The following is a 22,688-nucleotide window of genomic DNA, read 5'->3' on the forward strand; positions in this document are numbered from 1 at the left end:
TTTCTAACGGCTCGGGGAGGTCATGCTTAATTCTGACAGATCTGGTATTGATCCGCGTTGTTTTACACAGGCTTATAATTTTTGCGGGAAACCAAATTCAAAAAGGAGCTGTACGTTCTGTTAAAGGAGGCTTAAAAATCGACGAAAGGTTAATATGTGTCAAGTCGTTTTTCTTGGGCATTTCCAAGATATGGCGCATAGTGAGAATCTGGTCGATGGAAGATTTACCAGGTATGAAGCCGCACTGATAAGGTCCTAACAGCGTGGGCATCAATCTTTCGTATAATATGATTATAGGAACTTATACGGGATACTGAAAGGCTATTTCACTATAATTGGCAAAGTGTGCTGGATCCCCTTTTTTATGGATTGGGAAAACAACACTTAGATAAACACGCTCAAAAACCTGCTATGCATAAAATAAAAATGTGTTGATACTTTATATTGTCAGAGGTTTATTTTAGCATATTGTGACGAATATTAGCAACACTGCAACACTAAGGGAAACTATCATCTCTCAGCCGATGCTAAGCAGTGACTTGTATGCACATCAATAAATCAATCATTATGTCTACACAGATGTACATACAAGCAGCGGAGAAGAGACGCACAAACACATGCAGATATCTTATCTGAGATGCTCCCAAAAGTATGCAATTATAATTGTGCTCACCTATATACGCGCATATGAGAAGCTATAAACGTAGTAATTTTACAGCTGTTAACCAACTACTTAATTCTAGAAATGGAAGCGCCTGGAATTTCCGAACGAGAAATCACAGAGTATAAAAGGCAGCAACAGTAGAGGCGTGACAATCAGTTTGATTTAAGCAAGCTATTGTTTGTGAAGTATCAGTGTTATTGTGAAGTACTTTAATAAAGGCCATTTTGCATTATTGAATATTAGAGTTGTTTATTCAACAGTTAACGGTACGAACGTAAGCAGAAAGTTTCAAATACGAGGAATTTCAGTAAATTCGTTAAAATATTTAACCCGTACTGCAGTATAAAGGGCGCTTTCCGAATCGTCTTAAACCGTGGGTATCCATATAATCGGTCAAAGGTTTACAGGTAAAATTTAAGTTGTACACTTAACACCGTCTACTACCCATATGTGGCCTCATTGGATAACCCTGTGCGCAAGTATGAGCACAAAAATGTACACTACTAAGCATGCAGTTATTGGCTTAAGGAGAAATTGAAAGTTTTGCGGTTACGCGCTGCAGTGATGAGCTGCAAATTTATCACAGCCGGAAGAAGAAGTACAGAGCTAACAGCTTTTTTTGTTAATAAGAAGTAAATAAGCCAAGAAAAACAATGTAAAGAAAGTACGAAACAGTACACTTAAGTTAACACAGTCACAATTTACTTTTTAAACGCATTTCCTTTACTTAATTTGACAGCAATAACAACAAATGAAAGAAAGTTTTAATAAGCTACAAACTAATTATAAATAGTTCAGCACATTTTTGGTGTGAAAATATTATTTACGCAGGCTGAATGAATAACCCAGAACGTAAAGCAAACAACCAAAGTGGTAAAATCATACTTTGTTGTATTAAAATAAAAAATCAAGATATTAAAATTTACTGCGCACTTCACTTAACTAAACTCTTATTATTGCACACTTGAGAAAAGCTTAATTCACACTCTAGTTAGAATTGGCTTACAAAATTCACAGCAAAGTAAAAAGAATGGTAATAAGAGTTTAAAATAAAGAAATATATATACCAAAGTGCTTAAATATTATCGTCGATGTCTTTGCAAGCCCGTCTATCTGACGGAATTTGAATTTTACAGTAGAGCAGAAAAATGTATTTAACACCCTTTTTTCTCTAGGAACTCTTTTCATGATAGAATAATCTTTTTTTCTAAATATGATAGAACATTTCCCCCGTTAGGCGTTTATATAAGTGAGAGGTCTTAAATGCAGTTTTGGAGACCAGATTCAACTTAACCGTTATTTTACACAATTTATATTGAAATATTAATGATTTTTTTTTTTTTTGGATGGAGCTGGATACACCGAACTCAGGGCTAACAAATCTCATGTTTGCCACATGGTGGTATTTGGGTAGTTTTGCAATTTGTTGATGTTTTGAAAAGGCAACGACGTATGCTGATTTATGTATGTAGGTAAGTATTGGCAAATAATGCGTTTTTAAGCAATTAACAGCAATACAATGATAAGAGGAGCTAATAGACCGAAATGATGAAATTATTGTAACGAATATTAGCATCACTATGCTGTTAGTAAATACTCACAACAACAAATACAGTAAGCAGCCAAACTTATGTACATGCACACACATAGCTAGCAGCTGGAAGTGAAACGATATCTCACACACACACACACATGTAGTCATCAGCCGAAGTTGTTACTCACACATACACATGCCTATAGCTCAATTGCCAAGCAGGAGATACAACAGTTCTAGAAGGCGAAGGGTCTAGATCTTAGTAGAAATATGCGGACGAGACAACAGAGAGTATAAAAGCAGCGTAAGTTGAGGAATTACTATTCAGTTTGATTTAAACACGCTATTAGTTGTGAAGTGACGTATAATTGTACTACTCCTAAAGTAGACTAAATAAAGATCATATTGCAATAGTGAATATTGGAGTTATTTATTCGACAGTTCAGCGATACGAACGTTAGCTGGAAGTGCAAAATAACCAGGATTTCCCTAAATTAATTACAATATAAACATCCCGACTGAAGTATATGAAAGCGCCGAATAACGATACTCAAACACGAAATCGAAAAGCTGATAAGAAGCCTGCATAAACTTCTATGCAAAATATGGCAAATATGTCTGTTTGCGTAAGCCGTGCGAACCACGTCGGAAATAGTCAGTTGAATATCGCATATAAAAATTTAATCAATTGTACCAAATCTACCATCGACCAGATCTTCACAATGTGCCAAATTCTGGAGTGGACTTTTGATAAAAAAATCGACACACATGAATTTCTTCGCGACTTCAAAGTAGTTTTTTAACATCAAGAAAAGTAGATGGAAATTGAGTTTCCTGCAAAACTTATACGACCTTGCCAATTGATGCAAGCTACAAAAACTTTGTACGAATAATAAAGAATCTCTCCGAATTATTGGAAATCAAAAGAGAGGCTTCAGGCAAGGCGACTACCTATCGGGCGATTTCTTTAATCTAATACTGGAGAAGATCATTTTAGGAGCAGATCTTAACCGCAATGGTACAGTATGCTATACAAGTGTGAAATCGTTGATATTGACAAATAACATTGGCCTTAACCAACGATTTTCACTGTCGACATATATGAATTCGAGAATGTGTAGATCTTTCCCTTATTTGTGAATATTGATATCTAAAACAATGTGAGCATAGAAATCCACTCGGCGAAATAAATCACTCCTTGTAAATTTATCATCATACAGCTCGAAATCAAAGAGGAGGAAGATGGAATGGATATTGGATAATTCGTGAAAAAATTTCCAAAGTCGATGTATGGCCGTTCCCTTGAGCCGTATTGAAGAAACTGGTGGAGGAAGGCTTGATCTCCCGTGGTGCTCCCGGGTCCCAGGTGTATACAATTCACAGCCTGGAGAAGCCTGCAACTAAAAAAATCTTAGCTATATAAATAACAATAGCTTGGTTTTAACAATTTGAGCTCCTGGCATGTTTTATAATCCTTTCTTCTCTATTATAACTAAAATATTGCTGACTTTTTACAATCATTAAATCGACTTGTCTTCATTACGCTTAAGTAAGGTAAATGAAATAACTAAAACACGTCATTCGAAATATTGAAATTTTTTTAGCTTGCGTTAAGCTTTATAGTGCTAACACCATACATTATAAATGATACTCAAAAGATTTAAATTCAATCGTGTGGAAAAATGTATTTAATTTTTTTTAATACATAGCCATGACATTAACATCCTTATGTAAGTGTGTGGGTATTTACAAATGTGTTACAATGTTAACAGCGTTCATTATTACTGCTACATCGATTGCTGTCAATGACATCAAGTGAAGTTATTCGATACTTAAAGTCACACTGGTCTTACAAAACAGTACGTAGTATGAACATTAGACTGTTACAAAAAAAAATAGTGTGACTGAGAAAAAATCTTTAAACCGATGGCACCAGCTAAATCCGAAGTTTCAATAATAAATGCATAATAATATATAATAAATAATATATATAATAAATTCATAACAAAGGTTCACACGAATTTTAGAATTTTCCATATATTCCCTAGAAAATCTTTTAAATTTTTGAAGTATTTTTTCTTAATACTTGAAGTTTTTCTCAAACAAGTTATAACCATACCCCGTATACATAAATGTATGTAATTTGTTAGACATATTTGTACGTATGCAGTAACTTTAAATATAAAAGGTAATCTTAATAAAAAAAAGCATTATTATATAGCTATTTGGACCATATTTTGGACTGAAGTTTTTATCGAAGGTTTTGATTATTCGGGATAAACGCTGGATAAAATTGGGTTAATTTCGGGGCTACTTGAGCTCTTGTGAAATAATGCCAGTATCTATTTCTGATCCAAGTCGCATATTTTTGGAATAATGAAGCACTATTTCTGGACCAATTCCGTGATTCCTCCTGGAATGTTTCGAAATCACTTTCGAAAATTTGTTGGATCGCATCCATGATCTTTACAGGGCTTTTCCAGCGTGGCTATCGAGAGATGAATCAACGCCCCATTTTATAGAGGTATTACTAAATAAATCTCCAAAATTAATTGGCTTTAATATAAAACTTTTTAAACAAAACTTTCAAGAAGTTAAACTAAATTTACAGAGGAAATTCTGTTCTGAAAACAAGAATGAAATAACTTAGTTTCTAACAAATCAAAAATGAACGGGGTACAGATTTTGCGCTTAACTACTGTTGTGTTGAGTTAAAACAAAGAGCAAGCCCTTGCTATGAAACAGAGAACGTATAACTATAGAGAACCGCCAACAGAGCGAATAGTGGGAAACAGTAAACCATCAAATCACGGGTAGGTAATTCACCATTGCGGAAACGTGGCATGAAATGCGTCAATTGCAGTGCTAGAAAAACATTATTGTCATATAATAACAACAATTTAACTATTTTTCAAAGTTTTGAATTACTTTTTTGTGAAATTTCAATGAAAACACCGCGTTTTTGGCTAATCTTCAAGTAGGTAATGTGGTGAATTACCTACCGCCAGTTTGACAATTTTTATTGCTGTCCGTCGTTGGTGATTCTCTAAAGCTTTACGTCTCTGCTTTATTAGATGAATATTGCAGCGCTACCATGTCGTGATGTCATAAACAATTTTATATTAGAGAAGAGTTAGGTAACGACACACGACGATAATTGTCAAGCCAGGACTCTGATTAATAAATTTTTCATTCCCTGCCTTTTCGGGCACTGTGAACCTTAGAACGTAAAGTCATACTGGTTTTGAAGTCAGTCGCTTAGAGAAAAGGCAATTGGATAGGAAATCAAGTCCATTATGACTCATCTTCCTTCCGGTTTGATTCAATCGTTGCCTAAACTGATCGCACAATAATGACTGAATGCGTCCAAAGTTTTCATTATGTGATAATATTTTGTTACAGTTCCGGTGCAGAAAAATTATTTTAAGCAATACTGCCTAATGCGCATGAATATACCTAAACGAATAAATTTCACAAGACATAAATCACTTTCAATAAAAATATGAAGCAACATTTTATTAGAACTTCGAAAAAGGAGAAAAAACCCATGATTCAATCACAAGAGGTTTGCTCGACAGACATATTTTTTGACAATTGCAGCCATTTTGCTCCCAAATCGAATTGACATCCTTTAACTGAGTTGTTTCTTTGTGAATTTTTGAAAAATGTTAGTAGTAGAAATAGGAAGCAATCAGTTTACAAATACCCGATAAGTACTTAACTGCATAATTCCTTAGAACATTTATTTTAATTTTATGATGAATTTATTGACCATGCCATAATCAATTAGTGTGGCTGAACATGGGCAATTTTATGAAAAGTGTGGGCACCACTAAATCGTGCACTTTCGTCGACCTATGAACATACGAAACCTAAACCAATTCAAAATTCATCGTTAAACGTCAAAACCTCGACTATTAAATCGATTCACGTAAAAATGTCATTAGTAAATAATGGAGATGCCATAACGAATGCACTCATTGCGCACGTTAACATATTCAGGTAAAAGTTTAGAACAGGAGTGTACTGCTAATACGCGTCCAAAAATATCGAGAGAGGTGACGACCTCGACAACAATAATCCTAAGGCGGAAAAGAAAAATTGTATCTCTGTCCGCAGATATTTGCAGTTGAAGTTGGCAATTTTCATGTGGTTGTTGTAATGTTTTTGTGCACTGAAAAAGATTTTGTGTACAAAGGGAATTTGCACGCATTTAATTTTGATCCCACCTCATTGGTGTACCGGCCAGGATAATTTTTTATAAGCTCGGCTGAAGGCCGCCAACGCAACCCGTGGTCATTTTTCGATTATTCGTTAATATATTTTGAACGAGCTAAAATTTTTATTTTCGCCTTCGAATTATTGTTATCGGGGTCAATACGGGTCTTTTGACACTTTATTTTCGGGCGCGTATTAAAAGTCGACCTTCTGTTCTATTAATTCCGTATGTTCGGAACATTCGTCTCCATTTAAGAATTTGGAGAATCGGTTTATATTTGGAATATTATGCATATTCCGACATCGTGAGGTAGTGTCAAATCAACGTATTCCGAATATTTTAAATTAACGGTTTATACGGAAAGCTTCCATGAATACTTAACGGAAAAGGGCTTTCCGAAATTTCAGAAAAAAAAGGTGAATACTCCCTGTGTAGCAGGACCGCACAAAAGCTTAATCTTCTGCCAAAGTCAAGGTAGGAATATAAAGTTCTAAGACAATAAGCCATTTTATTTTATTTTTGTTTTGGTCAGTTCATTGCGGCTGCTGAGTAGCGTATCACCCCATGTCGGCTGCCTGTTCAAAATCATGCTATCTCAAAATATTTTACAAAAATTTCCCAATTCAGGAATTGTCACAAAAACGCCCTATATTAGAGGTAGATTGAAGAGCGCTTCATCTCAGAATGCTTTTCATTAACTCCCTCTTATGACAAAATGCATTGAACTTATGCTCATGTAGGGAGTTTTGGAAACAAATTTTGAGATAGTGCATTTTTGAATAAAATTCTAAAGTACGGCATTCTTCAAAAAAATGTCTGAAAGAATGACCAAACCAACATAACTTTATCAATTAGTAGAAAACGAATTATTTCCCCAAAAACTGTTGGCATTTATAAATTTATTATCACTACTAATATACTACCAAAGATACTTGTCTACTACAATTTCACTGAAGGGGATTGAATTATTCCCCGTTTTCCTTACTTCGTAAAAGCAACCCATCCATATTTTTCAATTTGGGAGCGTCAAATATCTGTCATCATTGAAGAACAAACCTCTAGTAATTGAATCGTGGAAAAAACCTATGTATTTTCAAGGAAAATGAAAACATAGTGACGTCGAAGCGTAGAATAAAAAATGATTAGATACCATAAAATAATTAAAAGTTTAATAAACTGAGTTACATTTAATTTCATGGATACAAATTAATCTGGACAAAACAAACAAAAATTCATTTGACTTTTTGATTTCCATAATTACCAACTCACCATTTAAAATTGTTATTAATACAAAAAAGTATTTTTAACAAAATTGCTCTTCACACCCACACTTACTTTGCGATAATAACGAAATGGCACATCCTCATGTACGACATATAAATAATCTGCTAAATATTTTGTGGTTGGTATCTCCATCTTTGGGCAGATTCTGTACCGTTTGTATGCGCAGAAGAGTTTGTCATTTTCTTGCATTACTAGGCGCTTGCAAAATCAACAACAACCAAACGAGCACAGCACACTTAATTAAGCTTCAAAAACAAAAAGCAAAAAGAAGTTGGTATTTTTTTTTTTTTGCTACACGTTTCAACACATTTTTACGCCAATTCTTTTCATAATCAAGTGGCGTCCAGCAAGGTGAAAGTTATATAAAAATTGAACATGCCTGGGTATTCTTTCTTTTTTATTAATTTTTATTTATTTGCATATTTCACATGATAATGCGGCTGAAAAAATTAATTGCTTTATTAAATTAAAACTTTGAAACTTTCCTTGAATTTAGTTTGCATTTTTTTTCTTTTCTTTTTTTAATTACAATCACTATTTATCACTTAACGCATTATTTTGTTTTACTATCATTTTACTTGTACCCATTACATTTTCTTATGTCATTATGACGTGATACTTTTATCCAATGACCAAGCAGGTAAAAGCAAATCATACAAACAACACAACACAAAAAACTTTAAAACTCATAGCCAATTCATATGCTTATGCCTTTTATTATTTTTGTTCATATCTTTGTTTGCTTATATGAATATGCGTAACCGAAATACGAAATGAGCAGCCCAAATCAGCACGCGAACGAAAACGCAATTAACACTTCCTGCGCAAACACAAACGCAAAGGTGCGCATGCGCAGTCAACATTGCCTGATAACTGTGCTGCTTAATCTATTTATGGTTAAATTTATTTATTATTTTGTAATTTTAGTCTCTAATTTAAATATTAGTTGCCCGTTTTTTTATTTTTATAGTTTTAGTGGGTAATTAACATCTAATGAATATCCAATTTTTCCTTTTCAATTCTAGCTGCCTTACAGTTTCTAAAACGCAAGTTAAAATTTATCGTAGAAAATATAATTTATTATTAATATATTATTAAAATGATGGGATCCGAAATACGTAACAGTTGCAGCTTCAGTTCCTATGATGATATTACCCGTGTTTTTTTTTTTAACCTATATGTATAAACAACTGCATTCGTGGGTAAAAAAGACTCTTATCAGCACTAAGATAATGTATCAGGAGACCAACCTGGCGCCAGTTATTGAAGACTCACGGCAGTGGTTCTATACTTGCTACAAAACGGGTTGTTCTGAATAGCGGAGACATGCGCTTCTGTTGGTCACAGTGTATAACGTATAGCTGAATCGATTTAGATGAATTGGTGGACTCAGACACTTATCGGTCATAGAAATGGAGAATAGTGTTGACATAAAATGGAGAGACACATTTCAGTTGCAACTGTGTATAATGCATACTAAAATTTAGCAGTATGTACTAATTTTCTGCGCAACAAATTCATAAGTGTAGATAAAGTTACACGTTTGGCAGTCCATACAAAGTTTAAACGTATATGTATATTAGGGTGGGTCGATTTGTATGGACGCAAGTTAGCCGATATCGCGCCATCAATTTTTCGATAGGATTTGTGCTCAGGAAAAAAGGTTCCACTACGCATACCCAAAAATATAATTTTCGAGCCTGCGAAATTTCATTTTTTTGACTTTTTTCGACTTTGATTTTTAAGGTTTTTCCATGACTTGCTAAAAAAATTTTCATATGTATACCCTGTCCGACCCAAAAATGTTCGCTAATATATTGTAACGAATATTAGCAGCATTAAAGGATTCTATCATCTCTAAGCCGATGCTAAGCAGTGATTCAAGTCACATCTATAATTCAATCATTATGACTACACATATTTACGTATACGCAGGGAGAAACAACGCACAAACACATGCAGATATCTTATCTGAGATATGCAATATAATTGCGGAGGTATCGCTCACAAACACACGCGCATATGGTAGCTATACACGACATCTTTAATTATACTTATAGCAGATAACCAACTAGTAAATTCTAGAAATGGAAGCGCCTAGAAGATGCAACGAGGAAATCAAAGAGTATAAAAGGCAACCACGGTAGAGGCGCTGCAATCAGTTTTGATTAAGATGCTATCTGGCGAGCAATAGCAGTATTATTTATTGTGAAGTACTTTAATGAAGGTCATTTTCCATTATTCAATATTGGAGTTATTTATTCAACAGTTTAGTGATTCGAACTTAGCAGAAGGTTGCAAATAAGAGGATTTGCAGTAAATTCGTTACAATATATATATATTTTTTTTTTTTTCAAAAACCTGTTATCGACAACGTTTTAGCGGACATTTTTGGGTCGGACAGGGTATACATGAAAATTTTACAATCAAATGAAATTTTTTTAGTAGGTCATGAAAAAAACCTTAAAAATCAAAGTCGAAAAAAAGTCAAAAAAATTAAATTTCGCAGGCTCGAAAATTATTTTTTTTTGGGTATGCGTAGTGGAACTTTTTTTCCTGAGCCCAAATCCTATCGAAAAATCGAATGCGCGATATCGGTTAACGTCGTCCTTACAAATCGACCCAGGTTAATATAACGTTCTTATTATACTCAGTTGAGCAGAGCTCACAGAGTATATTAAGTTTGATTGGATAACGGTTGGTTGTACATATATAAGGGAATCGAGATAGATATTGACTTCCATATATCAAAATAATCAGAATCGAAAAAAAATTTGATTTAGCCATGTCCGTCCGTCCGTCCGTCCGTCCGTCCGTTAACACGATAACTTGAGTAAATTTTGAGGTATCTTGATGAAATTTGGTATGTAGGTTCCTGAGCACTCATCTCAGATCGCTATTTAAAATGAACGATATCGGACTATAACCACGCCCACTTTTTCGATATCGAAAATTTCGAAAAACCGAAAAAATGCGATAATTCATTGCCAAAGGCGGTTAAAGCGATGAAACTTGGTAGATGGGTTGATGCTATGACGCAGAATAGAAAATTAGTAAGATTTTGGACAATGGGCGTGGCACCGCCCACTTTTACAAGAAGGTAATTTAAAAGTTTTGCAAGCTGTAATTTGGCAGTCGTTGAAGATATCATGATGAAATTTGGCAGGAACGTTACTACTATTACTATATATATGCTAAATAAAAATTAGCAAAATTGGATGAAGAACACGCCCACTTTTTAAAAAAAAAATTTTTTTAATTCAAATTTTAACAAAAAATTTAATATCTTTACTATATATAAGTAAATTAAGTCAAAATTCAACCCCAGTAATGATATGATGTAACAAAATACAAAAATAAAAGAAAATTTCAAAATGGGCGTGGCTCCGCCCATTTTCATTTAGTTTGTCTAGAATACTTTTAATGCCATAAGTCGAACAAAAATTTACCAATCCTTCTCAAATTTGGTAGGAGCCTAGATTCTATGACGGTAACTGTTCTCTGTGAAAATGGGTGAAATCGGTTGAAGACACGCCCAGTTTTTATACACAGTCCACCGTCTGTCCTTCCGCTCGGCCGTTAACACAATAACTTGAGCAAAAACCGATATATCTTTACTAAACTTAGCCCACGTACTTACCTGAACTCACTTTATCTTGGTATAAAAAATGGTCGAAATCCGACCATAACCACACCCACTTTATCGATATCGAAAATTACGAAAAATGAAAAAAATGCCATAATTCTATACCAACTACGAAAAAAGGGATGAAACATGGTAACTGGATTGGTTTATTGACGCAAAATATAACTTTGGAAAAAAATTTGTAAAATGGGTGTCACAACTACCATATTAAGTAGAAGAAAATGAAAAAGTTCTACAAGGCGAAATCAACAGCCCTTGGAATCTTGGCAGGAATACTGTTAGTGGTATTGCATATATAAATAAATTAGCAGTACCCGACAGATGATTTTTTGGATCACCTGGTCCACATTTTGGTCGATATCGCGAGAACGCCTTCACATATACATCTAAGGGCCACTCGCTTTTAAAACCCTCATTAATACTTTTAATTTGATATCCATATCGTGCAAACACATTCTAGAGTCACCCTGGCCCACCCTAATGGCGATATCTCGAAAAGGCGTCCACCTATAGACCTAATGCCCACTCCCTCTTAAAATGCTCAGTAAGACTTTTCGTCATTCTACGGTCACCCCTGGCCCTCCCTAATGGCGATATCTCGGAAAGGCGTCCACCTATATACCTAATGTCCACTCCCTCTTAAAATGCTCAGTAACACCTTTCGTTTGATACCCATATCGTACAAACATTCTAGAGTCACCCCTGGCCCACCCTAATGGCGATATCTCGAAAAGGCGTCCACCTATAGACCTGATGCCCACTCCCTCTTAAAATGCTCAGTAACACCTTCCGTTTGATACCCATATCGTACAAACATTCTAGAGTCACCCCTGGCCCACCCTAATGGCGATATCTCGAAAAGGCGTCCACCTATAGACCTAATGCCCACTCCCTCTTAAAATGCTCAGTAACACCTTTCGTTTGATATCCATATCGTACAAACATTCTAGAGTCACCCTTGGTCCACCTTTATGGCGATATCTCGAAAAGGCGTCCACCTATAGAACTAAGGATTACTCCCTTTTAAAATACTCATTACCACCTTTCATTTGATACCCATATCGTACAAACACATTCTAGAGTCACTCTGGCCCACCCTAATGGCGATATCTCGAAAAGGCGTCCACCTATAGACCTAATGCCCACTCCCTCTTAAAATGCTCAGTAACACCTTTCGTTTGATACACATATCGTACAAACATTCTAGAGTCACCCCTGGCCCACCCTAATGGCGATATCTCGAAAAGGCGTCCACCTATAGACCTAATGCCCACTCCCTCTTAAAATGCTCAGTAACACCTTTCGTTTGATACCCATATCGTACAAACATTCTAGAGTCACCCCTGGCCCACCCTAATGGCGATATCTCGAAAAGGCGTCCACCTATAGACCTAATGCCCACTCCCTCTTAAAATGCTCAGTAACACCTTTCGTTTGATATCCATATCGTACAAGCACATTCTAGAGTCACCCCTGGCCCACCCTAATGACGATATCTCGAAAAGGCGTCCACCTATAGACCTCATGCCCACTCCCTCTTAAAATGCTCAGTAGCACCTTTCGTTTGATACCCATATCGTACAAACATTCTAGGGTCACCCTTGGTCCACCTTTATGGCGATATCTCGAAAAGGCGTCCACCTATAGAACTAAGGATTACTCCCTTTTGAAATACTCATTACCATCTTTCATTTGATACCCATATCATACAAACACATTCTAGAGTCACCCCTGGCCCACCCTAATGGCGACATTTCGAAAAGGCGTCCACCTATAGACCTAATGCCCACTCCCTCTTAAAATGCTCAGTAACACCTTTCATTTGATTCCCATATCGTACAACTAGAGTCACCCCTGGTCCACCTTTATGGCGATTTCTCGAAAAGGCGTTCACCTATAGAACTAAAGCCCATTCCCTTTTAAAATACTCATTATCACCTTTCATTTGATACCCATATCGTACAAACACATTCTAGAGTCAGCCCTGGTCCACCTTTATGGCGATATCCCTAAATGGCGTCCATCCATAGAACTATGGCCTACTCTCTCTTAAAATACTATTTAATACCTTCCATTTGATACACATGCCATACAACCACATTCCAGGGTTACCCTAGGTTCATTTTCCTACATGGTGATTTTCCTTATTTTGTCTCCATAGCTCTCAACTGAGTATGTAATGTTCGGTTACACCCGAACAGCCTTCCTTACTTGTTTTTATATCAATTTCAGTGAACAACTTAGGTATTTATTTGTCTATCGATTTTTTAGTTATTTATCTCATGTCCAAAATAGAAATTATTATTGTAAAAGAGAGAAACCTAATGGCCGTTAGTGATTTAAAAAAAAAACATGTACATATATATGACTTGATTGGTCTCAGGTTAAAATAAAGGAGTACATATGTACAAACATTTCAGCAGGCCGACTTTTAGGGACCTACAAATGCTTCTGAGCAACTTTGCTAAATACAGTATGGATCCAATTTCGACTTCTAGATTTTTACGAGGAGTATTAAATGTTGAGTTTTTTAATTTTAAGTAAAAAGTTAAATGAATAAAAAAATAATAGTACAAAATTCATATCATTCATGATAGGCGTTTTATTAAAAAAAAAAAAAACTATAAATCATTGCAACTAAAATTTCTCGAAAAGTTCCGCGGGTTCGAAATCAGGTTTTCGGTCACAGTATCGTAAGCAAGCTGTGCAGTATAGTCCGGGATCATTTTTTATTTTAATTTTTTTCCAGCATCGAATTTCCCAAGCGCAATATGCATTTTGTTGATTTTTTTTTTTTTTTTGACTTCAACTGGAATTTCATTCATTGATTTTTTTTACGTTTTATGAGGTCTATTAATGTGCTTAATTTTAAAGATTTCTGGGCAGTTTTCCAAACGAGGTTGGTCCCGCACTTAAAAGTAATTTCGCTACCATTTTTCTAGACTATTTTCGTTATAATTTCGTTACTTTTAAGGGATTGTGCCGTAGTAATTTCTGGACATATTTGCACTCATTCCGGAATCATTCTGAGACTAGTTATTTCGGAATCGTTTAGGGTTCATTGTCGGACTTATTTGCTCTCGCGATCATTTCGGAATTATTTTCGTATTTATTTGGAATCGTTCATTCATTTCGGGATCATTTCGGAATTTTTTCTTTCAGAATTATCCCCTCTTCAAGTTCACTATATTTTAGAGCTTAATTGAAGAATTCGGATGAAAAATTACAAACCTCCCATTCCGGTTAAATGTTGTCTCATCTCAGAATTGTTGTCAGGGGGTACAGGGCCTTTTTAAACAAGTTACCCAAAATAGTGTCCTTCCGTCGAATTTCGATAGAGTGTCGTGACAGTTCGATATTTTTTTCAGTATTTTTCGTATGCCTATGTATAAAATATCGCAGGTTTGTAGAAAGTGGAGAACAATATTTCTGGCTTCCACGTGTGTTCAAAGCTTCAAAGGCTCGCTTCGCTCAGTGTTTTATTAACTAGTATTGAGAGAGAGCGCTGACTTATGTAGATACTCAATACATTATTATTACGAATGACTGACTTTTTATAAATCCTTGATAAGTTTGGCATTTTGAGAATATACAGTGTGAGTTTTATTGCAACAATCTAATATAGCGACTTTCAATGTTGGACTTATTTTGAACACAACGCAACACAGCCGGAAATTCGTTAAAGAACACAGAAAACGTTCCATTCTTTGAATGTTTGCATATTGTTAATGTTTAACAATATAACTAAAACAAATTAGTATTTTTTTTTTTGCGATTTCAAGTTCTCAGTTTTTTCTACTTAATTTTTATTATTTTCTTGCAAATACTTATACATAGGAATGTACTCATTCAATTTGAATTTTATCTATATTTTCATTAATTTTTATTTCTTATACTCAGCTGTGCGATTTGCTATTGCTTTAACGGCACACTGGTGTTCCAAATGTAAACCAACGTTTTTCAGAGCATTTCCGTTTAAATTACTCACGTGATGTGATCCTTTTATTGAACTAACCAATAAATATGGCGTTGTTGCACTTGTGGTAGATCAACGGGACAGTCTCGTGGCTGAGTAAATAGAAGCGTCGGCACCTACACCAGAATGAATGTAGGTACTGGGGTTGTGATCCCAGTAGCAGAATAGCTAGAGAACTTGATTTAAAAACAATTTCTAGCAATCATCGGAATATGTAAGTTTTTTAAAAGTATATCAATACAATCAAATTTGTGTTAAGCAATGAGCTTTTCTGCAATCAATGAATATAGTTTCTTCAAACATTTTAGGGGCCTTCTTACCGCTTTGGCTGGCATTTCTTATCTAGATAGTATATTTTTGGAACCATAGCGAGACCGTTTCAAGTTCCATTTTAGAAACATGTAAAGATCGTTGTTGAAATCAATCTGGACTTAAAATGGACTTTTTTTGAACCATTTTAATATAGCTTTGGAATGGGATCACTTCAGGATCATTTCGGCGTTGTGTTCTTTTTCATTCTCATCACAACTGTAATCTTCTCATCACAGTACTACGTACGAAATGGAGTGTACCTCAATTTTTTCTAGCACTCGCATAGACAGTTATCGTAGCTTTGTAACATTAAGTGTTGTATCCTCTCTTTTTGCCTTTTGTTAGTTTATAATATATGTCCCTTATTTCCTCATTTACACTTTTTGGTGTACGTTTTGTTTGTTATAACGGATGCAGTTTATATTGACCGGGCAGTATTTGCCTTCCTGGCTAAATCATTTGTTTGGAAATTGTCAAGCATCTAAACCCAGTCGTAGGTGATTCTGTTGCTAGTTACCACACGAAGATAAGAAGAATTTCGCCTAACTAACCGCTAGATATAACGGTGCTCTCAATTGAGTAGGCACTTTGCATATTTATTCTGCCTACAAGTTAATGGCGCGTACTGTCATATGAAAGATGCTCCAAACCCTTTCCATTAGTATGGAGATTCTGTTCCTCTAGCCAAATATAAGCTCAACTTTCTGGAAGAAATTTTGTGTTCCCATACTGTAAAACACTTGAAAAATTTGGTGCACCCATTTTCTGAATGAAAGTTCGAGCGAATTCGACAGACTTCACTGCACCTGAACTTTGGTTTTCATTAACTTAAATATTATTCTCATTTCTTCCCTACTTTCTCTCCCCTTCATTTCTTTCGCATTCCAATTGCCGTCATCACTCATTCTTCCTACTTCATACCTACTCCTCGCCATTTCGTACTTCCTTTTCTTTTCCCACACGCACTTCATATTAGTCATATAGGGGTTCACTAACCAAAAATTAAGCGATATAGGAAATTTTGAATTTTTCTATGAGCGTGGAGACTGTGGCATTATCCAACATGTCGGATATCCTATTTTTGGTCCGGACCAAAGCTGCTTCAGAAGTATGACAAATAGAAGCTCCAACTTTCCTGGCGGCCTCTTTTCCACATCTTTCAATAGCGCATGTTTTGAATAGCAATCAAAGAAACTATTCCAAAAATTCCATATATTTAGGTGTAGAGATTTTGACAGTGACATTTGGAATAAGGAACAAATCATCGAAGTAAGCGTTAATAAACAAACATACGTTGTTCAAGACACAGCGCCATCTGTTGGCAGCTTTTCAAGTATGTACTCTTAACCATTACGATTTAGAACACATTCTTCCTATTTCAACTGATTCGCTTTAGATATATTTGGTTAGCGAGCTTGACACAGACAACAATAATTTTTTTTTTGATAAATTTATACCCGAATCCCTTACAATAAAGGGTTTTTCAGATTATCTTTGATATCAAAAATAAAGCTATGCGACATTCGTATGGAAGAATATCCAAGACACCCTCGGAAAACAATGTCAAAAATCAATGCAAATTTTCAGATACTTATAACTTGTACTTTGTTGGCTTAAATTCGAAATTATATGCGCACTTCTTGAACTTCTGAAATTTTTCGTAAACGTTTTTGAGATTGGTTTCAGTTGAACAACTCATGAAATTTGTTTCTTAAATTATCGAAAATTATAAAAGAGCATATAGAATATTGATGAAATTTGCAAAAATATGGCTACTCCTATTTTTGTGCTCGCAATTGTACATATGTGCAGACATTAGGGTATACTTTGATTAGTCACTTTATATTATTTAGGTAGCTTTCAAACTTTTTATTTAAATTTCTCATATTTTTATTCACATTTGATTTTTTATTGGCTTTGAAAACCATTACAAACGCACCAAGCATTCACTTTTTCACATAAGGCCGGTAACCAAAAAAAATAATTCACGTACAATTTAAAGCGGACAGCGACCTAAAAAGCCGCAACGAATTAATAATTGTCAACAAACACAAATTACAAATTGGCTGAACGTTAAGAAGTTTTGTTAAATTCGTGTATCAACACATTCTTACCACCATTTAAGAATTTTAAATGCGCTTATTTGATTTTGTACTCGGTCTTGTGTCCATATATTGCATAAGCATGAGTATATGTTCCAACTGTTTATGTGAGCTTACATTTGTGCGGTTCAGTCAACACTAAATTAAATTAGACAAGTGTTAATTAAATTCGAAAAGTCAAGCAGCGCACGACATTTGAACTCACGACATTATACATTCAACGCAACAACAAAAGCGAAATAAAATTTAAAAAATTGTATTAATTAAGTATAATGTAGCAGCTGTGAGAACGGTATTTTTTCTTCTAATGCTGCTGAGCTTTAAAAAAAATTTTATTTTAATAAAAAGAAATTTTTAATTTATTATTAAAAAATAATTAAATTTTTTTTTTTTCAAATATATTTAATTTAATTTTTTTTTTTATTTAAGTGCCAATACGACGTTGCCATATTGATGATGCCACCAGCATACGCATCTGTTCGCCACTACGTCTGAGTAACGCCTGAATGCAGCCTTAACGGCATAAGCTGTGCTTGCAAAGGTCTAATGCAAATTGCGCTGCTCATGAAGATGAGTTTTTGCACATAACCGGTTTCGTTATGCTGTTTAGCTGCTCATTGTCAAATAACTGTTGCTTAACGCTAGACATACCGCTAGCAATCATCAGGGTCATTGTTGCAATTTTGTTGACACTTTTGTTCCACACAGAAAAATTTTGCTGATTTTTGCGAACCGGAGGTTTAATTTTCCCACCGTTATTTGCAATTAGAAATTTTTCACAAACAGCGCTTAAATTTTTATATTTTTTGCTTTGTGACTTATTATGTACATATTTATTACCTACATAAATACATTTTATAAACTTATATTCAACTTTTTATTATTTAATTTTTTGTTTTGCTTTTTTTCTGCTATTTCTACTTAGAATTACGACTTAGCATTTCTTTTTTTTTCTATACTCCTATTTCACATATTAAATTTTTGTGTTTTGATTTTTTTTTTCTTTTACACTATCTTTCTGTAATAGAAATTACCGCGCTGCTTAAACATCTAACACTCGCTCTCTCCGGATAATAACAAACTGACAGCGCTTGCCAGAGCATTGAAGGCCCAAAGCCCAGCAGACAGAAAAAAAACTAATGCGTCTTTTACTAACAATTGGCGTACGTTTGTAAGCACAAATATTAGGGTGGGCATGTTTTTTGGTTTTTAAATTTAAACTTTTTTTGGCAATAATTTACTTTAAGAATTTTGAAATGTTTTTGTCAAGTTTTGTTATACTTATATATATCTTGTATCGCTGCACCTTGTTTTCAGCAATTTCATTTACAGGATCTTTAAGCTGGCGTCAGAGTCAGGACCAGTATTGAAAAAAGGGGCAACTCTAAATTTTCTGTTACATCTTCGTCATGACTTTGTCAGTACATATTCAGTTAATGTTGCGCCTTTTTAGAGAAATTCTGCCGACAGAATTCATAAGCTGGGACCACTATTGAAACCAAATTTCAATTCTAAATTTTTAGTCAGGAATTTATTTTACAAAATCTTTAAGCTTTTGTCTCCATAGGGATCTTCGAACATTCATGCTCATTTCAGTATGGCTTCAAAAAGATAACTTAATCCTTAGACTTAATCCTTAGACTTTCGATATAAACATACAAATTTAATTAACCTAATATGATAACTAAATAGAAAAATAAAAATATATAATCTAGATCAGTCAGGGTATACGTATATAAGAAATATTCAATTTGTTTTTCAATACTTGAACATTTCGGAGCTTTCAGAGTTTTGCCTCGTGGTCGCTATTTCAATGAAAGAAACCTTAACTGGCGCCCGAGCAGAATTCAAAATTGAATAAAGCGTGAAAGACACATTTTCAAAACACAGCTATGAACATTGTTGTAAAAATTTTCGGTATTAAATTTGTATAAGATGGCATTAAAAACATATTTTAATCTTTAAACGTTTTAAAATATTTTTATGAAAATATATTCGTGAAATTAAATAAATTTAAAATATAAAATAGAAGACGAGTCATCGAGTGTGCAAGGGGTCACGAATACAACTCGATTTGCAGTATTTGAGTATTTCGGTGGTTTTAGAGTTTCACTTCTTTTTTCCAGCCATTTTACATATCGACTGCTGAGTTAAATATAGCCCCAATCTCAGCTGCCGTTCCGAAAATGCCCTATCTAGGAAAATGTTTAAATAACGTTCTATTCCAGAATTTATTTTTAAATCGCCCCATATCAGAATTGAGCTCTTGTTCAGCCGTATCTCGGAACTTGTTTCATAATATCAAAATATATTGAGTTTAAGCTCAGATAGGAGGTTTAGGTAACAAAATCTGAGATAGGGTGTTCTTCAACCCAATTATGAGATATGGCGTTCTTGAAACGTTTTCTGAGATAGGGCATTTTCGTAACGGAAGCCGAGTTAGGGTGATGTTCCACTCATTAGTCGATATAGTATCCTTAGCTGGTGCTCGGGTAGAGGCCAAGATGATAAACCTTTAATTGTATTTATATTTACCGACATTGTTGTTTTATTAAAATATTGTGTTCAAATACGAAAACTAAAAATATATAATATGAAAGATAAGTAAGCGAGTTTGTAAAAGCTAACTAATACAACTTGGTTTTCGGTATCTGCGCGTTTCGGGCCTTTAAAGTTGTTGACTCTTTATTCAGCAGTTTTACATACAGGATTCTTAACTGGCACCCGAGCAGGGACCAAAAATAAAAAACGATACTTTAACTCTTAATTATACATTTCATGAACATGAAATGGTATATTAACTTTGGTCCGATGTTTGTAATGTTGAGAAATATAGAAGATAGACTCACCATTAAGTATACCGAATTGATTAGGGCGACGAACTGAGTTAATATAGCCATGTCCGTCTGTCCGTCCGTCCGTCTGTCTGTTTGAACGCAAACTAGTCCCTCAAATTTTGAGATATATCAATGAAATTTGGCACAAGGATGTATTTTTGTATTATATTCGACATTTGTCGGATCCGGTACGATCGGACCACTATAACATATATCTCCCATGCAACCGATCGTTCAGATAACACGATTTTGGTCATTCCTGCCGCAATTTAGAAAGTATAAACGTGAAACTTGGTGATATATATTCTAATATATCATAGAAATATCCTCAAAAATCACTTTGATCGGAGCTATATATAGTTATATCCCATACAACCGATCGTTCAGATAGAAAGATTTTTGGCCATTTCTCCCTCAATTTAGAAAGTATAAACGTGAAACTCGGTGATATATATTTCAGTATATCATAGAAGATTTTCTGAAAAAATCACTTTGATCGGAGCTATATATAGTATATATCCCATACAACCGATCGTTCAGATAGAAAGATTTTTGGAAATGTTTCCCTTAATTTCCAATATAAAAACGTTAAGCTTGGTGATATTCATTCTAATATATTGTAACGAATTTACTTGCAAATCTTTTTATTTGCAATCTTCTGCCAACGTTCGTATCGCTAAATTGTTGAATAAATAACTCCAATTTTAAATAATGGAAAAATGGCCTTTATTAAAATACTTCACAATAACACTTATACTTTGCAACGAATCACTTGCTTAACAACCAAACTGATTGATAGTTCAAATGAAACTCTATTATTCAAAATAGTACTGCTATTGCTCGCTAGATATCGTTTTAATCGAAATTGATTGACAACTCAAATCAAACTGAATTACTTCTTACTCGCTGGCGCCGCTTTTATAGTTTACGCTGCATACTTCTAGGCTCTTCGATTTCCAGAACTTACTAGTTGTTTCGGCTACAAAATCGCCAGCCACAACTACGTGCACAAATTATTGCTCACTCTTGTCACAACTCAGATAAGATATATGCATGTGTTTGTGCATTGCCGCTCCGCTGCTCGTATATGTACATATGTGTAGACGCAATTATTTATTCGTTTATGTAGATACATAAAGATTGAATTATTGATGTGAATGTTTGTAGTTTACAGTCTCTCGCGCACACATAGGCATATAAGTAAATGCATCTGTGTGTGACATCTCTCTGGGCTGCCTTATATATGTGTATACTTGATTTGATTATTAACGTAAATACTGCTTGGCATGGCCTTAGCATCGCCTTAGTGATGGGATAATTTAGTGATGCTAATATCCGTGACACTGCCCTCCACCTAAGTCTGATCGTCCCGATCAGACAAATCTCTCGATCTAAACGTTGCTAGCCTTTCCAAATGGACCACCTTCATTTTGGTTCGTGGTTTACCGATGGTTTGTATGCGGTACACTACATCGTTGATCCGTTTTACAACTTTGTATGGACCTTCCCAGTTACACTGCAATTTTGGGGACAAACCTTTTTTTCGTTGTGGGTTGTATAGCAGCACCAAATCTCCTTCCTGAAACCCTTCCGAATTAATTGCTTTATCGTACCTTGTTTTCATTTTGTCACTCATAATCTTTGCTCGTTGCCTTACCAGATCGTGTATCTCTCTCAGCTCTTCTTCTAAGACATCAGTGGATTTCTTGACATTCCTCTCCGCATCGGCATCTATCCCATACTTCAAATCAGCTGGCAGTCGAAGGTCATTGCCAAAAATTACCTTTGCGGGAGTTTGGCCCGTTGTGTCATGTACTGCCGATCGGTAGGCCATTAAGAATAATGATATGTGTGTATCCCAGTCCTTATGGTACTTGTCGACTACTTTCCTTAAATGCTCCTCCAATGTTCTATTGAAACGTTCCACCATACCATCCGACTGAGGATGCAATGCAGTTGTCCGTGTTTTTCGAATGCCCAACTTCTTGCACAGTTCTTGGAACACAGCTGATTCAAAATTCCTGCCTTGGTCAGAATGTAACTCCATTGGTACACCATACCTTGCAACCCATTCGTTTTTAACCACTTCTGCTACTGTTTCTGCTTCTTGGTTT

At 34.9% G+C, this 22,688-nt stretch overlaps 1 protein-coding gene across 7 annotated transcripts in view; it reads right to left on the reverse strand.

Annotated features, from left to right (window-relative positions):
* blot (bloated tubules) overlaps positions 1-22,688 on the reverse strand; it is a 208,022-nt gene that overhangs the window by 26,613 nt on the left and 158,721 nt on the right. Inside the window, exons 1-2 of one of the 7 annotated variants that reach the window (XM_067790043.1) lie at positions 18,389-18,824; positions 7,753-8,141 (exon numbers count right to left, since the gene is read on the reverse strand). The exons of 5 other annotated variants lie outside the window; for them this stretch is intronic. In XM_067790043.1, the coding sequence (XP_067646144.1) occupies positions 7,753-7,890 (138 nt within the window). In that variant the 5' untranslated portion in view covers positions 7,891-8,141; positions 18,389-18,824. Of the gene's footprint in view, positions 1-7,752; positions 9,032-18,388; positions 18,825-22,688 lie in introns of those variants that run through there. One more of the 7 variants, XM_067790044.1, reaches the window with a different exon arrangement.

Source organism: Eurosta solidaginis, chromosome 5 (genome assembly GCF_040869045.1).
Source record: "Eurosta solidaginis isolate ZX-2024a chromosome 5, ASM4086904v1, whole genome shotgun sequence".
Lineage (NCBI taxonomy): Eukaryota > Metazoa > Arthropoda > Insecta > Diptera > Tephritidae > Eurosta > Eurosta solidaginis.